The sequence below is a fragment of the Spea bombifrons genome, chromosome 2, assembly GCF_027358695.1.
Source record: "Spea bombifrons isolate aSpeBom1 chromosome 2, aSpeBom1.2.pri, whole genome shotgun sequence".
Taxonomy (NCBI): Eukaryota; Metazoa; Chordata; class Amphibia; order Anura; family Pelobatidae; genus Spea; species Spea bombifrons.
Genome location: NC_071088.1, coordinates 10255921 through 10281949, shown reverse-complemented (window position 1 = coordinate 10281949; position 26029 = coordinate 10255921). Strand labels below are relative to the sequence as shown.

The 26029-nt window shown below is 39.9% G+C and overlaps 1 protein-coding gene across 1 annotated transcript in view; it reads right to left on the bottom strand.

Moving 5' to 3' along the window:
* Positions 1-24911, bottom strand: part of LTN1 (listerin E3 ubiquitin protein ligase 1) — a 30489-nt gene extending 5578 nt beyond the window's left edge. Inside the window, exons 1-24 of the mRNA XM_053456800.1 lie at positions 24758-24911; positions 22720-22923; positions 22512-22610; positions 22190-22420; positions 20807-20859; positions 19941-20121; positions 19545-19718; positions 17833-18023; positions 16927-17074; positions 15214-16023; positions 14227-14268; positions 13476-13668; positions 12912-13151; positions 12351-12504; positions 11839-11989; positions 11242-11440; positions 9266-9428; positions 8929-9033; positions 6616-6758; positions 5651-5786; positions 5256-5400; positions 3823-4036; positions 2791-3025; positions 1103-1177 (exon numbers count right to left, since the gene is read on the bottom strand). Coding sequence (XP_053312775.1) covers positions 1103-1177; positions 2791-3025; positions 3823-4036; positions 5256-5400; positions 5651-5786; positions 6616-6758; positions 8929-9033; positions 9266-9428; positions 11242-11440; positions 11839-11989; positions 12351-12504; positions 12912-13151; positions 13476-13668; positions 14227-14268; positions 15214-16023; positions 16927-17074; positions 17833-18023; positions 19545-19718; positions 19941-20121; positions 20807-20859; positions 22190-22420; positions 22512-22610; positions 22720-22923; positions 24758-24799 — 4328 coding nt within the window. The 5' untranslated portion in view covers positions 24800-24911. The remainder of the gene's footprint in view (positions 1-1102; positions 1178-2790; positions 3026-3822; positions 4037-5255; positions 5401-5650; positions 5787-6615; positions 6759-8928; positions 9034-9265; positions 9429-11241; positions 11441-11838; positions 11990-12350; positions 12505-12911; positions 13152-13475; positions 13669-14226; positions 14269-15213; positions 16024-16926; positions 17075-17832; positions 18024-19544; positions 19719-19940; positions 20122-20806; positions 20860-22189; positions 22421-22511; positions 22611-22719; positions 22924-24757) is intronic.
* Between the last annotated feature and the right edge of the window lie 1118 nt (positions 24912-26029).

Below are 26029 nucleotides of genomic sequence, written 5' to 3'. Positions count from 1 at the left end.
AATTATGTATTTGGCAGAGGAATCCCGGCCCGTCACACAGAAGACGCTCGCTGGGGTATATCGCTAGAGATCAATATTCAGTAGCCCTATATATTGGCCGCTAACCTTCTTAGAGGCCGCGGCTTCCCATTCCAAGCATTCATTAAAACAGAGTATGAGCGGAAGATAAGAAGCGTCCGGCCCATCTAGACAGCCATCACATCAGCTGTAACCTCCTCGGCATAGTTATAGCAGCTACTGCACTGGATGGCCCTCTGCTTGCGCACCCCTTCCATGTATAAATGATAACTGAAGCATATTACATTGGGGTGCCTCGCAAAGCTATTCATAATTGGAATCTCGTTAATGAAAAATAAAACGCAAAGCATTTGTAAATCCCATGGTCGCTGTGTGAACGTAAAGGGGGAAAGAAAGGTAAAGTATTTATTGCACTCTCCATTATTATTATTATTTCTTTTCTCGGCTCATATACTCTTTCCCCTGCTATACGAACACTGCTGTTTCACATCACAGCGGTGCCAGGATATTTTTATGAGTCAAGTCTTCATTTGGGATCCTCGCTAAGAAATTAAATACGTTGTAACTTGAAGGAATAAACTCATCGGGGTGTCCAGTCCAAATATTTCACCTCAAAAGGGAAGTCCCATGGAAAGAAGAGGCAAGAGTTGGAAAGAAAGGGAAAAAGTTGGGGATTTTTTATTTTTTTTTGCATTGAGGACAGTGGAAGAAAATAGGTTAAAAAGAACAAAACTAAGCATTTTGTTATTTTAAATGCAGCAAGAGCTGATATCAATATTTCCTCCCCAGGTAAGCAATCCATGGAAACAGTTAAAGGAGAATTCTTTTTCTTATAAATGATGCAATAATCCCTGTGCTTCTGTGCATTGGGCTATGTAAATTTGCTGAAAATTGCCATTGCTTTTTTGTATTTGTTGCACTGATCGCAAAATTAAAAAAAAAAAAAAAAAAAATCAAATGAAGATAGGTTATACGATGTCGAGAATAGCGGGAGTGCTGCAAGAGATGTAGACACACAAAGCATGGACCACACTTCGCGGTGAAGCACGGAGAAGAACCCAGGGCCTACTAGTGAATAACTTACAAGGAAGGCTCTTCATCTTCATCGCCGTAGGATTTCAGATCTTCATCATCAAACGCAGGCAGGTCAGCCATTATTCTACAAACGGGTATAAAAAAATGTTTAGATTTCGGATCAAACTTTATTCTGGAACAACTAGGACACAGATGGCGGCAGGAACACATAACACCGTTCTGTCCAATGAGGGCTAATGAAGATTAGTATTGACTTTATTCGACTTAATGTAACCTAACCTTGCAGAATTCCAAAAGGGACAAAGAATTTACTTAGTGCGACATTTTCCAGACTGAATTTTTTTTCCAAAAAATTAAAAATGAATAACGCATGAGTCCTTTGGCCGTTTAATAATCTCTGCAAGGGGCATAGAGGGGAAGAAACTGGCAGTCTCTTAGGAAAAAAAAAAAAAAGACAATGGTGCTGTCTGAATGCTAAGCACATATTTAGCGGCCCCCGAGACGGCAGCAAACCCCCCGGTACTTTGTGTGTCAAATTCTTTGGTGCTCTCGGCTTCCCACCGTGGGACACGACGGCTGCCAGGTCACTGCAGCTGCTGGCGATTTCTACATTTCTGTCAACAACCAAATTAGTTCCGCTGGAGCTAAATATATTTCATGTCTGTGTGGTAATACCATCAGAAATTCCATTAGAAGTATATTAGCTATTGAAATAAAATTACCCAGGGGATCATGTTGGCCTATATTTGCTTTACAGTAACCATCTAAGGGCTTCATTAATCAAGGGCTCTTGTTTATTAAGATACACATACGGGCCTACTTACTCACTACCAAATATATGTAGATAAATGACAGCATGCTTGACTACAACCCACATAACAACATCCCCAAGGTGGTCGGGCGGATACTAGATGTCAGGGTCCCTGCCATGTCCGTCTGGCATGTTTGGTCTGAATACATGGTACAGAATGTGCTTGGGGTTTGGTCCCATTGTTGATGGATTCAGGGCAACAGGTCCTTTAGTGAATAACCCAGAGGCTGGAGCAGGAGACATTGGAAGTGAAGAGAACAGCAAGACAGCTGTAAGTCCATCGTAACGGAACAAGGAAGGGCTTCGTCTCCAACGTCATGAAGTAGATCAATGATTTCAACATCAACAGGGTCAGATTCAAATCAAAGGTCCTCTATGAGGCCAGACTGCTTGATTGACGCATTTGAGAAGGACAGATGGGGCTGAAGATTTTTCTAGAGGAAATGTCAAGGCTAGAAAGGAGTTCATGAAATGGAGGGGATTTTCTAAGTTTACAGAAAGAGGGTATGTTCTTCAAAGATGTCTATAGGGAGTAGATAAGAAGCCCTGATCCCATTGCAGCTATTTACTGTGAAAAGGATGCCCCGGGTGCTGACAACATGGCCACAACGGAGTAGCGTTTAAATCAGAAGGCTGAGCAGCTTGTTACACTGTAGTCTTATTTGACATCATCAGAAGCCCAGCACGCACGTTGACAGCCAACAGCATTTGCATCGGGTAAGCAGAGCCTATAATGCTTTTGAATTCTTGTTTACTTAAAAAAGAACAATTACTTTGGACTCGTCTGGGCGGCTGTAAGTCGCGGCCTGAATATGTGCTCGATAAGGAGGACTCAGAGTGCTAAAAAGGAATTAGCGAAAGGCATGGTAACCAACTAAACAAACAGAGGGGGGAAAAAGACGAAGAGGAATACATTCTGTTCTTACTTATCCAGCATATGGTGAACGGCGATCTGGACGGATCTCGCTCTATACAGCAGGAGCGGGGCCAGCGTGTTTAGCAGGCTTTGCATGCTGTCAGAGAGGTTCGTCTTCTGTCCAGCGACGAACTTGGCTGGAAGTTTGTGGTTCAGCAGCTGGCCCTTTGAAATGTAACAGAGAGCTTCACCCAACGAGTTCAGCACGGGCTGCAGATGTGGCGCGTCGGACGCCTTGCACTCCCCTGCGCCGGGCAAAAAACGAAAACGTGTAAAATTATTTAGGGTAGGAATTCAAAATACATTCTTGCATTCTTTTTTTTTTTTATGGCAGGGACAGAACACATTCCTTTGGAGCCAGGAGATCTAAAAACATTATTTAAGTCTGTCGGCGGTTCTTTAATTGAATAGGCTGTATTTCACGTCTGCGTGGGATTGTTCTGTCCGCCAGCGGGAGGACATTATAATCACAATCACGTTATTCTGTTTGTTAATGTTCAGCCCTCCAGATAATGCTGTGTTACCCTCAGGACATCCACAGCCAAGCTCTATTTTTTTGACCAAAACTCTCAAAGTCAAAGTCGAACAGCCACAAACGCATACACAGGCATCCTTTTGCGCATAATGCCCAGAGGCAGTGTTTGCGAGGCAAGTGGGGTACTGCCGGGTTCGTTCCTATTTAAAAAAGAATTAAAATAACAAACGCTCAATGTTGTTCTACGTAAAAAATAAAAAAAAAGACAAAAACTAGACCTAAAAGTTAAGGGTGCCTTTAATGTTTGCCAAAATTATAGCCATTATATATAACTTATTCTAATTTTGAAGCAAACAGAAGTGAGCACCCAGCTTTATAGACGTAGAATCACTGCTTGCAGCCAGGGTGGCATTTAGTTTGTAACGTTCTGTGCCCCTCCTGCAGTACAGTATATTATCCAATTCGACTACCAGTAAATGGTAGAGCCACAGGGGGGGCTTGGGATTTGGGGTCTGGGTGCCGTAGCTCCAATCACCAATACAGATACAGTTAAGTTGCTTGCGTTACCTGTTATTTTCACCAGCATGGGTAAGAGTAGGCTGTGGATCCCCTCCGAAAAGAACTCGTCCCATTCCGAGATAAGGGTCGCTGGCACGTTGTCTGGTTTGGTGGAAGCGACAGTTTGGAAGTAGCTGGAAAGATCCGATGCCAGGTTGCAGCTTGTACAGGCAAACAGGCGAACAAGCGGGGTATGGTTCAGGGCCACGCTTTCACAAGCCGTCTGACAACAGAGAAAAAAGCAGAAAGACACAGAACACAGTGAAGCAGATCCTTTCAAACATATCACAATCTGCAAAAAACAGTAATATTTTGTCCTAAATAGTCTTTATCGTGCATATTTACAGATAAAACCATATATTAGGATTAGGTTCGGATGCATTATTATGCTTAAGGAGTTGAGCCAAATGTAAAACTTTCTCTCTCGGTCCATCCAGTTTAGAGATTTCTTAGCAGGATTAAAAGATCATTTTTGTCCATTACCCACATTTGGACTACTAAAAGAAAATAGTATTCGTAAGGCGGCATTCAATGTGGATAGATTAGAGATGTGATAAATCTATTTATGTGTTTAAATGTTTTGCGCCTTTAACGCATGGAAAAACGGGCAGACTAGATGGGGCCGAATGGTTCTTATCTGCCGGGAATTCTATGTTTCTAAAAATGTTATAAACGCTACAACTGTTAATATAATCCACACAAACCCTAGAAAGTGACTTTGCTGAGGGCTAGGAGCAGATGTAAGCCTTGTTTTATATTGATAAACAATGTTAAAGTGACAAGTTCCTTTCCAACGGAACTAAACAGATTTCATAACACAGACAAGCGCGTGGACTGTTCCTGCGCGGTTAATCCAACGGGACAGTGTTTGGACTGTTGAGAGTTTACTGAAGGTAAACAGCGCCCCCAAGTGGTGTTTTACGTTATCGGCAATGTAGTAAAACCTGCGCAACTGTTTGGGGGCCGACGTAAACAGAAACAAGATAGATAGTAATTGTGGAAATGGCGCACACACTGGCGTAAGGGGGTCTGGGAAGAGTTAGCAGCTGCTGTGCTGTTACAATATTATCGGCGAAAGGAAACATGAAATTGAATGTTACCAATGTAAAATAATTGCTAAAGATGATGGATGGTGTTTAACCTCTTACAGAAACATATTATATACCATGTGTGTATATTTTTTTGTTTATATATTTCATTTATACTGCCAAGAGATTTATATGCCAAATGAGAAAAGTCTGAATGTCAAAAAAAAATATACGGTATATATATATATATATATATATATATAGGAAAATATAATTCCTGGCTGGCTTTTCTTTCTTTAAAAGGAAAATGTATCTTGCCATGTAAGCTTCTTCCCTTGCTTTACTGTTCTGTATGTATGTATGTATGTATGTATAGCGCACGGTTATTGTATGTTCACCACTTTAATCACTTACCTCTAGCCAGGCCAGCATGGAACACATTAAGAAGTCCCACTCGGTGTCGCTCAAAGCCAATGGTAAGTGCGCCAGAAGTAGAGAAAGGAACCTGATGATTTCTACATTGAGACCTATAAGTTGTGAGCTGGCATCCTGTAAATTACTGCGGACGACAAACAACAGACCTTACAATCTCATCACCTCCGACGTTCCATATCATGAAAGAGAAAAAAGGACAGAATATATGGGGCCAAAAATCATTTCTTTCTTTCTCGTGGTATTTTGTACTTCCAGAGTTAGTTTGGGCAAAGGCCAATCTGATTCAGGAGGATCCCTAGTGTTTGGGGGGCTCCCTGCTACAAATGCTACTGAAGCTGCATGACCGTGTAGAAAAAAAACAACGCTTTACTCACCAGCTAAACAAAAAGCTATCCTCAAGATCATTCTTCCAAGATAAAATGACTTTTAATACGCCGAGGAGTATTTCGGGGGAAGGAATGCTTTCTGAGTCCAGGCAGGAATTGATCATTGCGAGGCATCCAAATCCACCTAAGAAGGAACGAGGCACATAAATACATTTATATCGCAGCAACTAAGAGAACATTACAGGTACATAGCGATGACATTAAGCTTTCTTTTATGAGGCGCAGACTGGCACTGTATTTAATTATTTCCCCATGTTCAATGTCCTGCAACTCTCCGGCAGCCGGTTCACACAGGGGCCCGCATGTATTAAACATAAGAAAAAATAATAAACGGTGATTGATCTATCATCTTTTCTCAATTCACAAACAGACTAGATGTCCACAGGGCTTCCCATCTGTTTACAAGCTGCCTCTGGGTAGATCAGTGCCGTCACTGGAGGGTCTTCCCCTGCAGTCATCACACAGAACTCTCGTGCAAACAAGCCCTCCGTGATGTAATACGTTATCGAGGACATCTACGTTATTCACTATTGGATTATTTTTGGATTTATCAGACAGCGAGGGAAAAAGCTTTGCGACCAGCTCAGGCGTAGTGCTGGATCCCATATACTTGCAGCAGAATACGTATTTATTCCATTGTTTAATATGAATGTCTCAAGCAGAAGTGAATTATAGCATACGGTTAAAGTTTGAATGCTAGAAAGTTCATCAAAGTGTATATTCACCTATCCGGTATTCTAACTATTCAATGTGTTCTATTTACATACTACTTGTTATGTCCTGTCCACCCATTATACAGCGCTACGGAATTTGATGGCGCTATATAAAATAATAAATAATAATACAGATGATGACAATAATCCAGATCATTAACATTTCTATTAATAGGAAAAAAAAAAGATATTCTTGTAAATAATAAACAGATGCTTAAGACATATCGGAATAATACTGACCATCTATACAGGACACAGCTGTCGGCGGGCCGGTCATGAGCCTGGCGGTGCAATGCGCCACGAGCTCTTCCTTTTCCTCCTTGCGCAAGAACGGAGACAAGCTCTGGATGGTGTGCAGGTTTCCTTGTGTCACCGGGAAATAACTATTCACAGAGAGAAGAAAGCATTACATTAAAACAATGGCTGATTTAAATGCATTGATTTAAAGGGAGGACTGACTCTGATTCGCAAAGCATTCAATGAAACGGACCAATCAGAAGCAGTATCTTGTTACTGGTCGTTATGGTGGGCCACTAGGACCACTTTTACATTTTAGATATTTATTTGTATCGTGTATCTCAGTCCCCTTCAAGCTATTGATTTTATGGAGCTGCTTTATAGAAGATAACCTATAAACTGGAACTGAGATGCAGATTTCAACAGACAGGGAAGGCTGGCCAGATTCTTTTTTAAAGCATAAAACATAAACAAAAAAAAACAAAAAAAAAAAAGCCATGTTTTTTCGATACAAACACTAAGCTCGATGGCACATAAGGTCAAAAGTGTTGTGTGCAGTTCTGGCACTTATAACGCGTGCCGAACAAGGAGATGCTGTGACTTCAAAGAAAGTCCTAAATCAGGAGAAAACACTGAACTCGGAGAAATAGTAGCGTGTGTGTTCTGAGTTTTCTCAAAAGAACTTACGTCAAGATCAACAAGGCATTTCACAAGTGCCAACATTTTTACAGCGGTAATAGATGTCAGTAAAGAAAATAAGAAAACAGCCGGAATAAATCAAAAAAACGCTACGGCCCTCCGTATGTAAATACTCAGCCTGTTAGCATGATAAAAATAGCTGGTGTGCAATTCATTGTATTGATTTCGGAATCACTATGGAGTACGTTGAATCCTATACGACAAAGCATATTATGAATGCTATTTATCAATGACGAGAAGGTGTACAAATAGCGGGATCTGACCCTTGTATCTCCGTTGGGGTAAAAAAAAAAAAAAAAAGTCAGAAATTAATTTTTTAGGATTTTTTTTTCCAAAATTCTGATATAAGACCCAGATTCCTTTATAGTAAAGTAAATATTTTCTCACGACATAATCTTGATATAACAGGACCGGTGAGAAAGAAACGTCTTCTGTACCCGCCGGTGACATGGAACCTATTAAGATTGTAAGCTTGCGAGCCGGGCTCTTTCCACCTAATGTATCGGTTTGTCTTAGTCTGTCAATTCTCGTCTTGTCAGACCCCTTGAATATATGTATTGTATTAAGCGCTGTGTAAATTGTTGGTGCTATATAAATATATATAAATGCTATATATATTATGCCAGTATATGGGTAAGAGGTGGACCCAAAGACGCTCCTCTTAGAAATAACACCAAATCAACATCAGACTGCCATTCCTATGGAGAATAATGTGCGAGTTTCATTACATGCGCTTCATGCACCCAACATTGGAACATGTGTAAGGACACATGTTTTATTTCTTAACCCTTTATACAGCCCACATCCAACAGAATTTAATAGTTTATCTTATGAATAACAAAGCAAAGTTGGAGTTTTGGCTTCTTAAATGCAACGGCTGTACTATGCGTTTATACTGCACTGAGAGGTTGTGACATTGAAGTGAAGCGGGACATGTCTCCATGTAGATCGGTTTTAGACAATACTACAGAAGTAGCGAACGGATCTTATTATGGATGCAACTGTCAAAGTGGAACAAAACGTGAAAGCAAATAACAGGCAGAGCAACACAGCCAGGATCAGTCAGGAAAGCAGTAGAATTCACTATACATTACAAAGGGCAACCCCAATATCACTCAGCTGACCCAGCATAATATATATTTTAATATATATTTTAATCACAAAGAATTCTATATGCTTTAGTGCACTCTAATCTATTCTTGGAGCAGAAGTGCACTGGCCATTCAATCCTAATGTGATATCAGGGAGCTGAAACTGCAGATCTCCTGCGAGCTTCCCTTTTTAGTAAATAAGCTCCAAAGTGTCATCCACCTCCTAAGACTCCAATGCCTAATTTGTGGGAAGGAAAGCAGAGACTTGTTTGGGTCTTTATCTGGCCCTGCAGGATGCATAGTTCAAGAAATCTCACTTATTTACTATATATCTATATATCTATATATCTATATATATATATATATATATATATATATATATATATATATATATATATATATATATAGTGACGTTGGAGTTGGAGAGTTGAAACTTCTTTGTTTTCAAAATCCAACATATAAATGCATCAAGATGAGTTATTTGCTAGTCTGGAACATCTGGTGAGAATAAAAATAGATGACCTACTCTTCCGTGTTTTTGATCAGTAGCTGAAGCTCATCGTGTCCAGCATTCTTCAGACAAATTAATTTGTTAGCAACCAAAGACCAAATCGCACCACTTTCCTTCGACCTAAAAAACAATGGGGGGGGGGGGAAATCATAGATGGAAATAATTGATGGTTAGAGTGACTACTGAACAGACTGAACATAATTACACATAATAATAATACTGCTAAAATACAGGCAGAATCTGCTTAAAACTTGGGGCTGAATTCGTTATTCAGCAGCGACAGATATGAAGTGCTCATGAGACACATGGGGCGTTACTGGCCACCGCGCTGGCACTTACAGGGTTAACCCACCTTTCAAAAACTAACTGGAGAAGTTTCGGAGAATGGGCGCTAAAGTCTTTTATTTTTTCGTGGGATACGTCCATCGAGTGAAGCATTTGGCAGCATTCGGTAATGATGGGGGGCGATCTCTCCAGCTCCTCGCACCACTGCAGAGAATAGAGCATTTCTGCAACTGAGAAAACCACGGCGGGTAATTATCGAGCACACTTACACGCAACAAGTATTTTAAATAGCTTCTTCTTATTGTGCCATGATCAAAAATATTGTTATTATTGCCTGAAAAAAGTTCTTATGGGAGCCCTGAAATGACCCTGACCCAATAACCGCCATTATAAAATAAACAATTTAAGACGAATAACCCAATATTTTTTAATATTTTTTTAATTTTTTTTTTATTTATTTCATTTATTTATTATCAAATATGCAGTACACAATAAATATTTGCGCCTATTAAAGTATTTTGTTCTGTGTTCCCTTCTTTCTGGTTGATATTTCATTGAAGATGAAAGGGAAATATAAATACGATTATAAAATAAGTGAAAAAAATAAAAGAAAGAAAAATAAATATTAAAAGGAGAAGAGTTAGATCATTAAACTATCACATTACGAACATTTATTTAGCATACTAAACATTAAAATGTAGATATCCACTTTAATAAAATTAGCATTAGATATCCCAAGAGTAAATATGTTATTCTCTCGGCCAGGTTTTCACTTCTTTCCTCCAAAATATATAATTTTATGAAAAAAATACCTTTTGTGAACAAAAGAAGTCAGAATAGAATAATTAAAGGTTGCATAAAGTTCCACCACAGCACATTCTGTACAAATTTAGACAATAAATATAAAACAGGATCACGTATAATAGAAATATTATGATTATTTATACTTTTCTCCCCTGGTACAAGGGATACCCGACCTGAAAATACAGTCAGAAACCTGAATCCCTCTCTCTTCTCAGGGATGAATAAGACCAATGGATACAGCTGTACTAGGCAAAAATAAAAATGAAGCATTTATTGAAAGTTGATAGAAAAATATGTAAAAATAAATAAGCTTTGGCGACCTCAGAGGTCTCTTCTTGATATGGAACATCAGACAAATTCAGAGATCTCTCAGGTCCTAAAAGCGTATTTAACTCTACATCTTCTTCTATGTTGGCAGATTAAAAGGTATCAACTTCAACTAAATGCTTTTAAAAACTATTCTTCATCAGGTCAGTATAATCTAGCGCTTGTTTCCCGATTACCGGTATATTTCCAGTTTAACCCCTTAAGGAGAATGGGTTGTCCTTAAACCCATTAAAAAAACCAACACATTGTGAGCCTGTACATGTACGGGCTTTGTCAAGAAGGGGTTAAGGAACCTAAGGACACATTGTCATTAGAGATGTTAACACAACATGACCACATCAACAAAGTGTCATTGCATTCCTTCTTGCAGCCCTCAAATAATACATCATCACAAATCGAATTATGTCACGAGGTCAGGCTGTGTCTGCTCGCAAACATGTCTGCTGAGTGTTCGGGAACAGAGAAAACTGCTGATCTCGGTCTGTTCATTCCTAGTATGATTCTACAACTGTGTGACCTTCATTCGCTCACAATCCATACTTTGAAACTGCATTACATCCACTAACCAGATGGGAACTATGTTGCTTGGAAAGCTTTTTTAGCTAGCGCGTGGGTGAAACAATCCACAATGTTCCCGGGCCGTTCCAGCTGGCCAATTAATTGACACTAATTGGCTTTAATCTAAACATAAGTTGTTCTCTCCTAGCATTGAGATGAAGTTTTGGCAGCCCCCAACGCTGACGAAAGGGAATTCCAAGAGGGAAAAAAAGAAAATAAAAATAGGAAAAAAAAGTATAGGAGACAAGAGGGCTCCCAGCCAAGAGAATATGGAACAGTTTCACGTGAGGAACTTATTAACGGTGATATACGAAGAAAGATAAACTACGCATCATTCCACTGAAGAACGCTTACCAATAATGTTTACTTTTGGTGCAATGTCCTGGTCTTTAAAAAGTAAATTGTTCTCCAGTGTTCGAAAAGCCATTTTGCTCAAAAGGGAGGCAGTACAGAGATGGTTTGGAAGCCAATTTTTAGGCAACGGTTTAAGATCTATCCCAGATGTTTCCGAATTCATGCTTAGCCGTCCTTCCAAGAGTGGCTTGCTCAACCACTGTAATAGAACACAAATGTCACAATAAAGGAACTGCACACGTCCCACACCTCGTTTATCTTAATCAGACTGCAACCCAGTATCTCTCCTGTAAATACGACGGCCGTTGAACGCGGGCTGCAGTATAAGAGGCTGAAAGCTTGTTTTCTTCTAGATGTTCCATAACCTGTCCCCGGGTTCCTACATCTATACAGCCAGAGGTAATGGAGCCAACTACACGGGGGGGGGGAGGTCTGTCCAACTTCGATCAATCTCACATACATGTTTTACTTACTCCTTAGGGACAGACTTGGTAAGTCCCTTATAATGGCTCCATCCAGCATTATGAGAATAACCCAACTTTATGACTCAAGGAGACCTACTTTACGTGTGTGTCTGCAGAACGAATTGTACCACACCTGCATAGAGATGTGTTGGCGCATCTTGAGCCATTCCTCGTCATCTGGTGTCATTAAGGTCATATGCTCAGCTAGAAGGTGAACAGCAGACGGGCTAGATTCCAATATCTTGTCGTGTAGATGATCCACAGCAGTTATTAAAGACTGGAGGCTGTAGAACGAAACAAACAGACCATGATGCATGCAACAACCTGAAGAACCAACAATGGCCAAATATACTTTGAACAAGCTCCCATAATAAGTGACATCACTTACTACCGATAACACAGTACAGCATAACATGTGCCAGTCCCCAGTATAGAAGTATATATATATATATACGATGGGCAACTTACGATGGATGTGGACCCATAAAGGTGAATTCTTAAACCGGCACTTAATGACAACCGGTACATAAAACGAGGACTGTTAAGAGTACCAGCGGCCCAGAACATTGGGAAGACGGTATCATTTCATTAAACATAATTTCCACGTCGAAGCCCTAGAACAAGAGAACCTGATGGCTGTGTTACCTCTGAACATTGAGCTGTGATGCCTGGATCTGATTCTTGATCCACTGCGCAGACCTACTCAAGAATGTGCTTTCTTGGCGTCTGCTGTTCAAGTGGCAGATGAGTGATTTTATACCAGCCGGCCAAGTGTGTTGCAATTTAACCATCAGGGACTCTAGTGTAAAAATACAAAACATTTGCTATTAATTCTCTGGAATAGTACAAGAATATAGAATACACCACAAACTGTTATAGCCAGACACACATACATGTAAATAACAAACCTCGGAACTCAACGGAAAAGCACTGTACAATCAGGTCTAACGAGTCAGCCATTTAGTGATGGCCACCTCAACGTTGCTTTAAACAGGGACTCTTATGGACAAACTAGACTGCAAAGGATAGTTCATGTAGAAAGTTGGAACCTGTTTTATGGACTGGCTTTCCGAAGAAAGGTATATAGGTCTAAAAACTATGTTTGGAAATTGTGGAATGTGAAGGTTCCTCTTTATAAAAGAATATTAGAAAGAATATAAGGCTGGCTGGGGTCATGTAATAAAATCGGTTGTCAGGTAGTCGTACCTGACAAGCGGGTGGTTTCTGGTGCCTGAGCACAAAGCTGGAAAATGGTCAGGAGCAGATCTTCTGCTGAAGGCATCTGCAAACAGCCCTTCACAGAACTGAAAAAGTTGGAGGCAACATCACATATGAACGAAACAGATTGTTCGATGCCTCCGGCTTCAGAGAGGTCCCTGGCTTTAGTCAGAGCACAGTGGAGCTCATCAATGATCCTTTCCACGTAAGCCTTGCCGATCAAAGACTCTATACAGGGGGGGAAAAAACAAGGTATGGGTAAGAGAACAGTCAAAGAAAAACACAAATAAGCTTCTCATATAGTTCCCAACGTGACCGCGTTTATCTAGACACTTATACATCACACTTGCTGGCAGATTTTATATGTGCAGACAGGACCGCTGTGTGGCTCCTGATGGTGCAAAACCTTGAGAAAGTTAAGCATTTTTCTATGACATGACATCACCGGGTATCCTCGCATGCAAAGCACATGCCTCCAGCACACGTCAATTCAATGCATATACTGCATGACTGTATAGCAACCAAAAGAGAAGAGCATTCTCATTAACTTACCATTTTTAACGTGTTCTGACAACACCAAGCTCAATAGAGACCACTTATCTGAACAGTATGACTCAGATTGTGAAGCTTTGTCCATCAGGCCGCTGGTACAAAGATCATTCGCCAGAGAGATCAGCTTGTCACCTAGAACGTCACCCTTCAACCAATCACAAACCAGGGAATGTTTAACGGAATCAGAGCACGCCTGAGAGAGGGGATACAAAAGCCAAGTTTAAAACCTCATCATCAAAGTGTTTGTATTAATCTGTTAGTATATTCAGTCATCATTAATGTGAGACCCTTCACCAACGTATATGAAGTGTGACTTTAGACTGACTAGTCAAACGCTCCAGTTGGTGGCTGTAGCAACACAATCCCGTGAGAAACAACAGCAGCAAATCCTGAGTTTCACTAAAAGATCCTCCTGTAGGTTTATTTTCCCTTTAAACCAAATGATAGTGCTGAGGAAAGCCTCTTATGCTCCCCAAAAGAAAAGCAAGAGAAGAATGGATTCCACATCAGCAAATGAGTCCTTACTGTGCACATTTACTGAATACTTCCATAATAAACATGCTAGCCATAGAGGTCTCACCGGGGCAGAGGAGCTACCCCCCCATCTTCTCAAACTATATATTTCACAGGCTACAGTAAACCAATAGCATTAAAGGAAAATCCAATAAACCGTACTGATATATATATATATATATATATATATATATATATATATGTATACACACACACACGCATATAACCATATCATTACCTTTTGAATGATGTGAAGAAAAACACTCCAGTTGAACTCCATCTAAAAAAGGAAAACAACAAAATAAAGAGAGTCAGAGATTTTAGTTTTATTTTTTTGGTGACCTCTCGAGTGCTGTCCACATGGCTCACTTTTTCACTGGGTTGGAAATATTTTTTAAGACTTTGCATGCACGAGCGCCAGACCTTATTAAAATAACGATGTAGAAGTATAAAAGGTAATAAAGCTGCTGGACAGCCTGGGGACCACACAAACACTTATTATTCCGAATCACACAAAGTTTGGGGAAAGCAATGACAAAAGAAAAGATGAATAGCAAGCTGAGCTTTTATTATTACTGGGATAAAACATTTTTCTGGGAAGGGGTTAATTTATACATCTGATAATCTTTATTGGACTAGGAGAGCCAAGACTCCTTTTTCTTTATCTAAATCTTAGCCATCAGGCAACTGCACTGGGGTCTCCATCTCTGTGATTTATAACGCTTCTCACCTGCCGCACTTAACCTATGGACTACCCCAGTCTGAACGGTTCTCTCTCCCATTCCCAACTAAATGTTCTTTGAAAAGCCATTTAGAAATGGTTATCGACTCCTATAATTCAGCCGCTCGTGTTTTTGAAGCTGCTAAGTAGAAGCGGCGGTGGAAACTGGTTCAAATCGCTCTCATTCATGTCTTGGTTGGACTGTCTCTATCCCAGAAAAAAGTGCTCTATCATTCCCTACCTACTTGCAAAGATCCTGAACAACATTTGTACCAGTAAGTATTTTAAACCTTGTGTTTTGTGGACCCTACCTGTGCATTACTACACTTACAGAACACCTTTGGGATATACAGGTGCTTTATACATAGCTGTGAACTATGATGAAGATTATCTTCCTGCCCTTGGACAATCATTATCGTGTATGGTTTTAAATAACAAAACCTCAATAATTACTTTTTACAAAGAAAAAATGAATTTAAAGAAAACAGAAGATTAAAGCCCTACCTTTGTCATGTCATCCAGGATAGTTTTTCTGTCCACTGGGTCAGCGCAGCAGTACAGGACACTGTATAAAATATCCACCAAGAATTCAGCGTCTTCGTTGCTTCCTTCCTTAAACCAATCGGTTAGTGTCTGATACAGGAATTGCACTGCCGGGTTATCGCTTTGGGGCTCGATTCCCATCTCTAGATATTTTGCACATGAGGGGTCTCCACCGCTGCTTTGTTCCAAAAGGACATGGAAGACCCTGACAGAGGGGAACGTCCTGAGCAGAGCAGCAAGGAACTTCAAGTGGCGTCTTGATCTCTGCTCGGAAATATACACCAGGCTGAGCTCGGCCAACTTGCACACCAATTCCTCAAGGCTTTCTTGCCTCAAGCTGCTGGTGGTCGGCTCTCTTTCCTTTGTGATACTGGACTCATGCAGCACTTTGGATACAGCTTCACTATCCTCGGGAGACGGTTTAACATCGTCTCTAGCGCTGTCGTCTTCATCCGCAAACCGGATCTTGGCTTTTTTCTTTTTATTTGTCTTTATTGAGTTGCTTGGCATTCGAAGAATATGCAGAAGTCCAGAAACACCAGCAAGATCCTTTTCTCCAGCCTCAATCACATCAACATTAGCCACGCACGCGTGAGACAGACTCTCCCAAAATCCAGACAATATGGAGGCGTGTATCCGACAAACGTTCTCTCCGAGACTTTTATTCTCTGTTTTTGTCTCCCAGGAATATACCGTTTCTTCCACTTGGGCAAAAAACGGACTGTTCTGAAGCTTGGGGTCTTTTAACGAAGCATCAATAAGTGGAATTAGCTATAGAAGAAAAAACAGAGTTTCAGAATGTATGTAACATATCCAAGGCAACACTTTAAACCAATTATTAAATAAAAACAAGTCAGTAAAAGCATTATAATGGGCATTGGGTGGGTATTGGGTTTACTTATTATTTACTTGTATTTGAAAGGGGTTTTTTTTTGTTTTTTGGTTTTTTTTTATATAATTTTCAAGTCTCAAGATTGAAAGAAAGAAAGAAAGAAAGAAAGAAAGAAAGAAAGAAAGAAAGAAAGAAAAGAAAAAAGGGAAAGAAAGAAAGAACAAAATGACCCTCATCTGGCAGCCCAACAGAAGTGCGTGTATTCGGCTCACAGTGTGTAGTCTGCCTGTCCTAAATGTTTAAACCCTGTTTTAAACCCAGGAGATCTGTGGTTTTGACTCTCACTTCATTATTCATTATGAAGGCCCAAGGCTTCCATCAACGTATTATTTATAGTAACAGTTATTTTGCTCTATATGATTTGTATTCAGAGTGTAACTCAGAATGTACATTTTTGGCATTTTTGCTTGTTTCACCAGTATAGTTTTTGTCATTAGCAAAATATAGCTGGCATTTCAGCGCATTAAAGCTATCGCACGCAAATCCCATACAAGTCATGCACAAGTATTTGTTTCGTATCAATCAGCTAAAATAAAGCTGTTCCGAAGATTGATGAAGTTCCTGAGAAAAATATATCTTTTCCTAAATCGCTGTAATGGGCTGTTTCTCCACAGTTACTCAATATTCCATTAAAGGTTTATACACAGTTTTGACAGTTCATAAACAGACTGTGTAAATTCACTACTCAGCTGGCGTTTGAGAACTATATGAAATTACTAGCACTTCATAACTAATTATCCAAACTCTTGGAACGGTAATCCGATGGAATCAGTTTTCCGTACTTGGTCAGTGATGAGCATCTGGCGGATTTTTCCCTGTTCCTCCGCTTCTCCCACATTTTCCTGCATGGCAAACCGCAGGCACTCCATGTACGCGGTCACAATGGCAGAGCATTCGGTAGGGCTTACGACGGCACGCTCACTGGAAAAGCTGTTAAAATATGTAAAAAAGGTTATTATGATCAGATTTGTTACTGCGGTTCACATCTGATATCCACTAAAACATTATAAACTGCAGAATGGAGATTATTATTAATCATCATCATCATCCACTGAAAAAAAACCACCCCACCAATCCACGAAGAACAGTAATGGAACTAAGCAAAGCCTGGGAGCTCTCCAATTTTAAAGGGACCTGCTATACTCCATGGCTGTATGTTAATCTCTGTAGTAATGGTGGGGGGCTAGCCTTCTTGGGCACCCCAACTTCAAAGCCTCACTGTAGGAGTATAGTAATCTTTCCTTGTATGAACAATAAATCATTGCTGCATTTTCCTTACCACATAAAAACCGCAGCCCGAGGAGGTCTTTTACATTTACAGATCTTGTAACGTCGTTCTTAAAAATGGTTAATAAGGCCGGGGCAAGTAATTACAGTTACAGCTCATGGATGGAATCGGGAAGAAAGAATTTGGTTCCTTTGCTCCCCTTAAATATTTTCCTCGGGGCTCCAATGAACTCACTTCTCTCCATTATCACATGATGAAGAGACAATAAAGTAAGCGAGGGCTACATTTGGAAGTCAGGCTCAATCATTCGTAGTAAAGCAATGCGGTTTCAGGAAAGATTGCATTCCTAAACAGTTACAATAGTCTGTAATCATACCATTAGAGGATTAGACACATCACCATCACCATGTTAAAAGTAAACGCACATAGCATTTGGATCTTCATTTCACAAAAAACATACCCTTGAACCAGAGAGTCAAAAAAAATGCTGTAGAACTCCACGCGAGGGTCTGCGATTCCTTGTGGGACTTTGCTAATAAACGGTAGTAGATTGGGGAATATTACAGTCGCCAGCCCTCGACCTCCTTCTCTGAGGACAGCCCACAGCTTTGGCAAAACTCCTTTCTTCGCATTCACATGATCCCAACAATCCTGCCAAACAAATAAAAAATAGAAAATTCCAGAATGAATTTTTCATTGTGTTTTCAATAAAAAAAGATAAATCAAATGAAAGTCTTTATTTACCTAAAACGAGCTGATATTGGGGCAAAACGTGACAGCTTTAATTTCAACTTTGAAAAAACCCCAGTGAAAAAAAAAAAAAAAGTCCAGATGTGAGCGGCAGAGCGACATTAAGTAATTAATAGACAAGATCTCGGCTCCTTTGAGGTTTTTATCAGTCTGTTTATTCACATTAGGAACTCTCCGTTCGAGGAGCCAGCCTTTGTTCTTTATAAGACTGGGTCTAAGGTCTGTTTCTGTGCAATGTGTCCTGAATCATATGTTCCTCCAGGACTAACTTATAGACACCGTGTTCGCTATGATGGGATTGTTTGTTCCTTTTTAAAAACATTTGCAGTGTTACTTAATTTATAACTGAGGGAATAGATAGGTGAACCTTGCTTTACAGGAACTGCCTTGCGCCTTCGTCAATTATTTAAAAAGATTAGGAAATTTCAGTTGCTTTGTGCTTTATTATTCGCTCTATTTGTTTAGTTTCCTATTTTTTTCTTTTGCGTGCATCTGAAGGGTTAGCGTAGTCCTTTTGGACGTGGAATCATTAGGGTCATTCACAACCTTTAAAAAATGGAAGTTTCTTTCAGAAAGAATGGAATCTTCTACAGAATCTTCCTATATCCAACATCTCCTTTCCACGACCCCCAGCTATTTTGCCATGCAGGAGATGTGTTCGTACTCATCTTTCGATACGCGATATACTTACCGCCAGCCAGCTTCATCACACCCACAGAAAGGGATCCTATTTATTTCAATGGGAGCGCTTTCCTGCCACTGACTGGCTGCTGCAAGCAGCCAATCACTGGTGCAAATGGTGGGAGGAGACAGAGAGCTGCAGCTTCTTCCTAAAGTGTTTTATTTATTGATTTAGATTTAACATTTAAAAGAATGTATATTAAAGGACTAACAAACTACATCTCGAATGTCCCTTTAACTCGTGTCAGCTAGAGCACTGTGAGTCTTCAGTATCGGTGCTCTTAAAGTTAGTCATTTACCTTGCCGTGACAAGTTGAAGCCGTTTGGAGAAAGATTAATTAACAGAGTATAGAACAGGCTAAAAACCTTTGTATGATAGAGGTTTAAACCCCTTACATCAGGAAAATGGACAGAATGGTTCTTATCTGGTTTTATGGCTTTTAAATCCTATGTTATCAACTGGTCTGAAACATGATTATTTATGAAGAAGTATAACAAAAATGCCCGTTTGGGGTATATCAAACAATTAGTTTTAGTTATTTATTTAGTTACCAATAGTTAATTATTCAACTATTAGTTTTAGGGGTGAGCACCCTAAACTTACATGCATGCCCTAAAATGGCAAGGTTTAAACACTCTGGCCAGCAGAGAAGGTACTGCCCTGTCACATATAAACTGTCTCTTAAAAAGACCAACAGAAAAACAGTCATTGTTCTTTAATGCATTGGCACACTCACAAACCTCGATAGTTGTTATGGTATAAAGGACAGCTTCCCAAAGAGCAGGACACACAACGGCATCACTGTCATCAATGCTGAGGAGGACTGCAGGACACACACGGGACGCTTCCGATTTTATTACAGCGGGTAGATGCTGGCACAGGGAAGACAGCAATTCAAAGAAGGCTGAGCGAACCTACGGAAGAAATAAAGCAAGTCAATATTTTTTTTAACTAAGACACTGAGAAGATCACAGATAGGGCGCTTTTTATTTTATGCATCGCCTTGTTTTAATCTGTCAATTCTAGTCATACCTTTTGAATATATGTAGACACAAATTGTTGGCGCTATAAATAAAAGATGATATTATGGGGTATGTGATGTTTTTTTGGTTAAAGGAAGAATGTTGGAAACTCACATTAGGTGTTTTATGTTTGCTGTACTTCCAGAATTTGTTTTGTGACAGAAGAAACGCAATCCTCTCGCACAGGGAACTCTTCTCCCCGTCTGGCAGCGTACACACTAGTCTCTTCAAAGCCAAGAGTGAACAGGTCAGGACCCGGAAGTACTTGGATTCCCTTTCTTCAGCTGGAACAGTCCTTTAGACACGGATGGAATTTCAGAAGAAAGAACTTAATACATGCAGACTATATAGCAATCCCTTAGCTTGGGTCACATATTGATACAGAATATGATAATAATAAATAATAATAATAATAAAAAATTAAATAAGCTTTTCCCAATATATATGAATCAGGACATGTTTTACACATGTTTTATGAGACTTGTTTAGGAAATATTCTAGTAATGATATTTGCAATGTATAATTTAGTTATAAAAGTCCAGCAGTGTAGGTAGAACATTACCTTTATTTAGGAAGAACACCAACATTGAGGATCATTTATCTCAGGACTCAATATTATAAGTTCGATACATTTACATCATTCCTAGGATTTGACATCAATCGTAGCTTTTTGTCGTGAAGGCTATCAACATTATTTACTCATATTCTATGTTTTATGTTTTCCATTATCAAAAGGGCTATTTCATTTTCATATATGTTAGTTTGGTTAATTATTATGAATATATAATAAATAAGTTCTATACATTCTTATATACTGCAATAAAGGAAACATTTGACAGTAAAAATCTGATATCAATAATGTGAAAGTACAATGTTTTGTAGTTTTTACTAATTCTGGTATGGCCTACTACACTGATGTAGGCTGGTATAACACTAACTACTAAGCACAGATAACAGGGTTTGAGGAACGCTCTACATACTGGGGATCGCTCAAGGTGTCCGCCGATTCCTTCAGCAGGTGATCAAGTAAAACCTGCATAGAGAAAAAAAAACAATATATATGAAATCATAATTACACATCGCCTTAAATACACAAAGCAAATATAAATACAGAAAGAAAATCACTTCCTGCTTCAATTGGATGAAACTAGATTTATTAAATGAGATAAAATCTTAGTCCAACACATGAGAGAAAATAAATGTATGTGTATATATATAAATAAATATTTTTATATAAGAAGACATGTCAAGATGTTCCAGAACATAACATACTCTGACCCAGAAAAACCAAACAAGACCTCACCGAGAAGAACTTCCTGACAAGACCTCCAAAGTCCACAAAGAGCAGTGTTCCAAACAATAGTACAGAGTGTTATAACAGACAACTTCAGACCTATCCCATCATAAACACATTGTAAAAATATAAAATCTCTACCAGCCACGAATGAGGATTTCTTAACATTTTGCAAAATAGCAGCATTGTTTCACGATTAACCCACTGGACCTGCACGCTACTCAGAACAAGAAGGGTTAAGGTGCTACGAGCGTTTGCTAAGGATCGCCAAACCGCACCAGATGTTGGGATCATAACCTTTATGCAACCGCTCATTTTAAGGAGAATAGATCCACGCCAAGACAAACCCCTTCTGTGGAATATTACAGCTCGGTCTGAGGCCTGTATACCTATTGTGTGCACCTCTTCAATGTGTATCGTCCCAGCCGACATGAGGAACACTATATAGATGCATACCCACCCTGTTCACATGGCTCTCAATGCACTCTACAACAGCAGGAGATATGTTTGCTTTGGAACCATGGAAATTCAATAAAGCTGTAGTATATAACCAAGTACTTTGTTAGATTAATATATTTTATTAAAAAGGTCATTAAGCTAAATGTTTTCAATGACCAGGGAAAAAAACTGTTCGTCTTACTCATCCCATGTCATGAAATAATTCCTGGTGCCTTCTGCACGCATGCACAGGCATTGGCACGCAATCACATTAGAAGCAAATCAAGATTGTAAGCTTGCGAGCCGGGCTCTCTCCACCTAACGTATCGGTTTGTCTTGGTCTGTCAATTCTCGTCTTGTCAGACCCCTTGAATTTATGTATTGTATTAAGCGCTGCATAAATTGTTGGCGCTATATAAATAAAAGATAATAATAAATTAGGGCATAGATAGTCTGCACTTTTTTTCTTTCTTCCTGCAGACATGAAAAAGCTGGCAGATCTAATAAATTATGCAAACGGAACAAATGGTAAATTACAATTTTAAAAATATTACAACTTCTAGGCACTGGGCACTCTCGGAAATCACGATGGTTTTGAAGGTTGTTGACAGTAAATACAGAGAATACTCACATTCAGAATCTCATCTTTGCAAAACGCCAAAGCTTCCGGCTGTTTGTGAGAAGGGAAAGCAGCTTCGAACGCCACTCTGGCAGCGCTAGCGGCCGGCGAATACGTGTCACATTGAGCAAGAAGCCAGAAACCCATCACATTTTTCAGGTGAGGAGCCAGATATTTCTTCACTTTCAAGATCAGCTGCTCAAAGGATTGCTGCGTCGCTTCTCGCACCCTGCGGTCAAGATCCTGAGAAGTAACAATATATATCGGATAAGGTATGTCAGGACAAAGAAGAGGCGACAGTCTTTTGCTTATTGGTAGACCATAAATAACATACCAGGGAGATCTTGCAGTAGATCCTGGGCCAATACGGCAGAACACCCCGCACAGTTTCCATTTCTCTTTCCCTACACATTGTACCAAACTCTTGCATGGCCTGTAAGGGTAATCATACATTTACTACACACATCTTACGCTGTGATATCTCTAAGTGTCTGTATGCCAAGCATGACAACTAATTCAATAAGACTTCAATAAGCTCTTACTTTTAGTTTCGTGGTGACATCTCTCTTGGACAGTTTACGTAGCACCATCCGGAAGTCGGCGTCGACAAGGCTGTCGATCTCTTCCGCGCCTTGGATCGCAGGGACATAGCCATGCTCTCCCTGCGATGAGCCGAACCCGATGAAACCAGGGACCGTCCCGCTTTCTTTGGCGAGGAGCTCCGCTGCTCTCCCGCTGCTTGAAGGCTGCAATCCAGAATCAATGTTGATTAACATCCACAGATCTATTTATTTTATGCAAAGTGGTCTTATCCCCTTGGCAACAATAGAATGCCCCTGTTGACTTGAGAATTCTATTAGTTGCTATGGTGATAAGACCACTTTCTAAAACAGAATATTTTTATAAAATACATACCTATACTTATGTTTGGCGATGATTAATGTTATGTTTTTAGTATATTTTTTAATGGCTTATATATATATATATATATATATATATATATATATATATATATATATATATATATATATATATATACACACACACATATACATATAGATACTACTAGTTGCAGGTGGATTAAGAAACTGGTCTCCATCTGTGAGGTGTATTCACTAAAATGCAAGCTGGGAGCGAAGACTGTCTGGGATGGTCACATCAACCAAGAAACATAATATATTTCACACGCAGCTGGGAGACACATTTAAAGTGCAGCCCTGCAATATGTGGAACGTATATATAACTCACAGAAGGGAATCAGATACTCAGTTACACATCCCACTTAATGTTGGGGCATGTACCGCTCAACAATACTATCATTATTATTGATTTATATAGCGCCAACATATTCTGCAGAGCTGTACAAACAGGCAAACAAGTAGCGCTTCACAGAACAATTTACAGTCCCTGACTTATGTGAGTGAATCGCTCTGCATCTCTATACATAGGTTGAGTTTTCAGTACCCCGGAGACTTGTTTTATTATATACGGCACCTCAGGGGTCGACACATTTGGTTGGATCTAGGAGCCAACTTTTTTTCTTCCCAAATCATGTTTTTATTTTCATTTGTTTATTGGGACAATATGACATAAAACACACTTTTCTTCCGTGCTGCACTGCAATTAACCCCTTCATTACAAGGGGCATTTTACACCATAAAGACTTAAGTTAGTACATTTAATTATTACTAACACAAACTAACACTATACAGTGACAGAAACACACGCTAATGTCTTATGGTCATAAACACTAACACTCTACACTCATCTACACACACGCTAATACCATACACTAATACACACATTATATGCTGACATACACGCTCATGCTAATTCCATACTGCAACATACACAACATCACACATGCTAACACTACACTCTTATACACATTCACACACTATCCAACATAAGGTGCCCAGTGGGGTCACGTAATGCATGTCGTTCCCCGCAGGAAAGGGTAGGGTGCCGGCTTCACAATGGTAGCTCTCTGCGATTTTTACCTCCTTTCCTAGCAAAAATTTGGGCGCCAGGAAGTGGTTTGAAATCACCATGGCGACCTGGCGCCAAGGGTTTGTCGAGCCCTGATGTACCTTACGTTACCAGTTTGTTGTTACATAAGTTGTGGTCTGTCTTTAAACATGACCCGAAAAAATGGCCAGCGCGCTCCCCATCCCAAACCCCCACACAGATCATACTGAAGTATAAACCATTTCCACTCACTACCTGACTTTATCACTCATCATTTAGTAAATATATCATACTGAGGTGTAAAAAAAACCCTCCATGTTGTGGGAAATCAGCTGTCCTATTACGTAACGTGAACCAGGAAGATCCCAGAACACGTGTACAATGATGTCATATTTACTTTGGAGCGCTGCCATGGTATAAAGTACCCCGAAGCATTTGACTAGTGGACTGGTCAGTATAAAGACATGTGTTTACTCCAGAGGCCTTGTCATTGTGCACCCCCTTCCGTTAATGACCGGGGTCACCTCACGTTATTTCCACACTCAGTATCCCAACCACCAGACAGAAGCCCCGTATAAAGAGACACCCGAGAACGTGCGCCTCCCCGCTTACCCGGACATTCCCCTTTGTTCTTTGTTTGTTCTTGCCCCCCATTTTCCTTCCGACACTTCAACTTTCTGCCTCGGCCAACCACCTAGCCACCGAGCTCGATCAGCTCGGCGATTGATTACAGCTCCCACAACCACGCGATAGCGTCATCAGAGCTCCGATCAGAGTGCTGTTTGCATCGATGGCATCGGCGCTCGGCTTGGAGTACTGCAGAGACCGTTCTCGGTCAGAATCGTTCGAGCGGTTTGTGTGTGCGGACCGTACAGTGTGTTGTTAGTGATAATTAAGGGGTTTATCTTGTGTTGGTCCGGAGTGATCTTGTTCCAATAGCACTAATACATTTGTGCTTTAAGCCTTAGGAATGACTCGATCGAGCTCCCTATGTGATATCGGTTACGGTTCTAATATGCAGTAGAGGGCTGACTCCTACTATCCCGGGGGGCAAGTAAAGCCAAGAGACCCCATGGGCTCCAGAACCCCACTCCTGGTAACTCATATAAGCATGGGCACACATGCTAATGCACATACTTATATACTTATGTTAACACATACTCCCTCTCGCACACACTCATGCTAACACACAAACACTTATACATACACTGTCACTTTAACATATGTACAGTTATACATACATACCTCCAGTCTCTCATTCACTCACTGGTTGCTTGCACATGTCCTCGCTTTTACGCATGATCACGTAACATTGCATTACGTGACCCCGTACCGGCTTACAGACAAGATTTGAAGTTGGTATCTATATATATATATATATATATATATATATATACGAGCCGGGCTCTCTCCACCTAATGTATCTCTTAGTCTGTCAATTCTAGTCTCGTCATAACCTTTGAATATATCTGTTGTAAGAAGCACTGCGTAAATATTTGGCGCTATATAAATAAAATATAATAACGTACATGCATACGTATATGTATATATTTCTCCTTTCGTTTAAATAGTTTGGATCTTTACATACATTAAAGCACTCGCCCACATTCAGGTACGTTTATAAATAGATGGTATAGGCACAAATACTGTAACGGATGCTGGCATTTTTGGTAGATTATTGGGACTTTATCTCTATATTAAATGATAACATTTTATGTTTTCATATTTACGTGTTTTAAGAATGACTCGCTGTCTAGTCCCATAACACAGGAGTGGACACGATGCATTATAAATGTTATAGACATCAATGTAACTCTGTAACATAAAAACAATGCTTTGATATAAGTGATTCTATTTTATTTATATCACTTTTCCTAATGTATC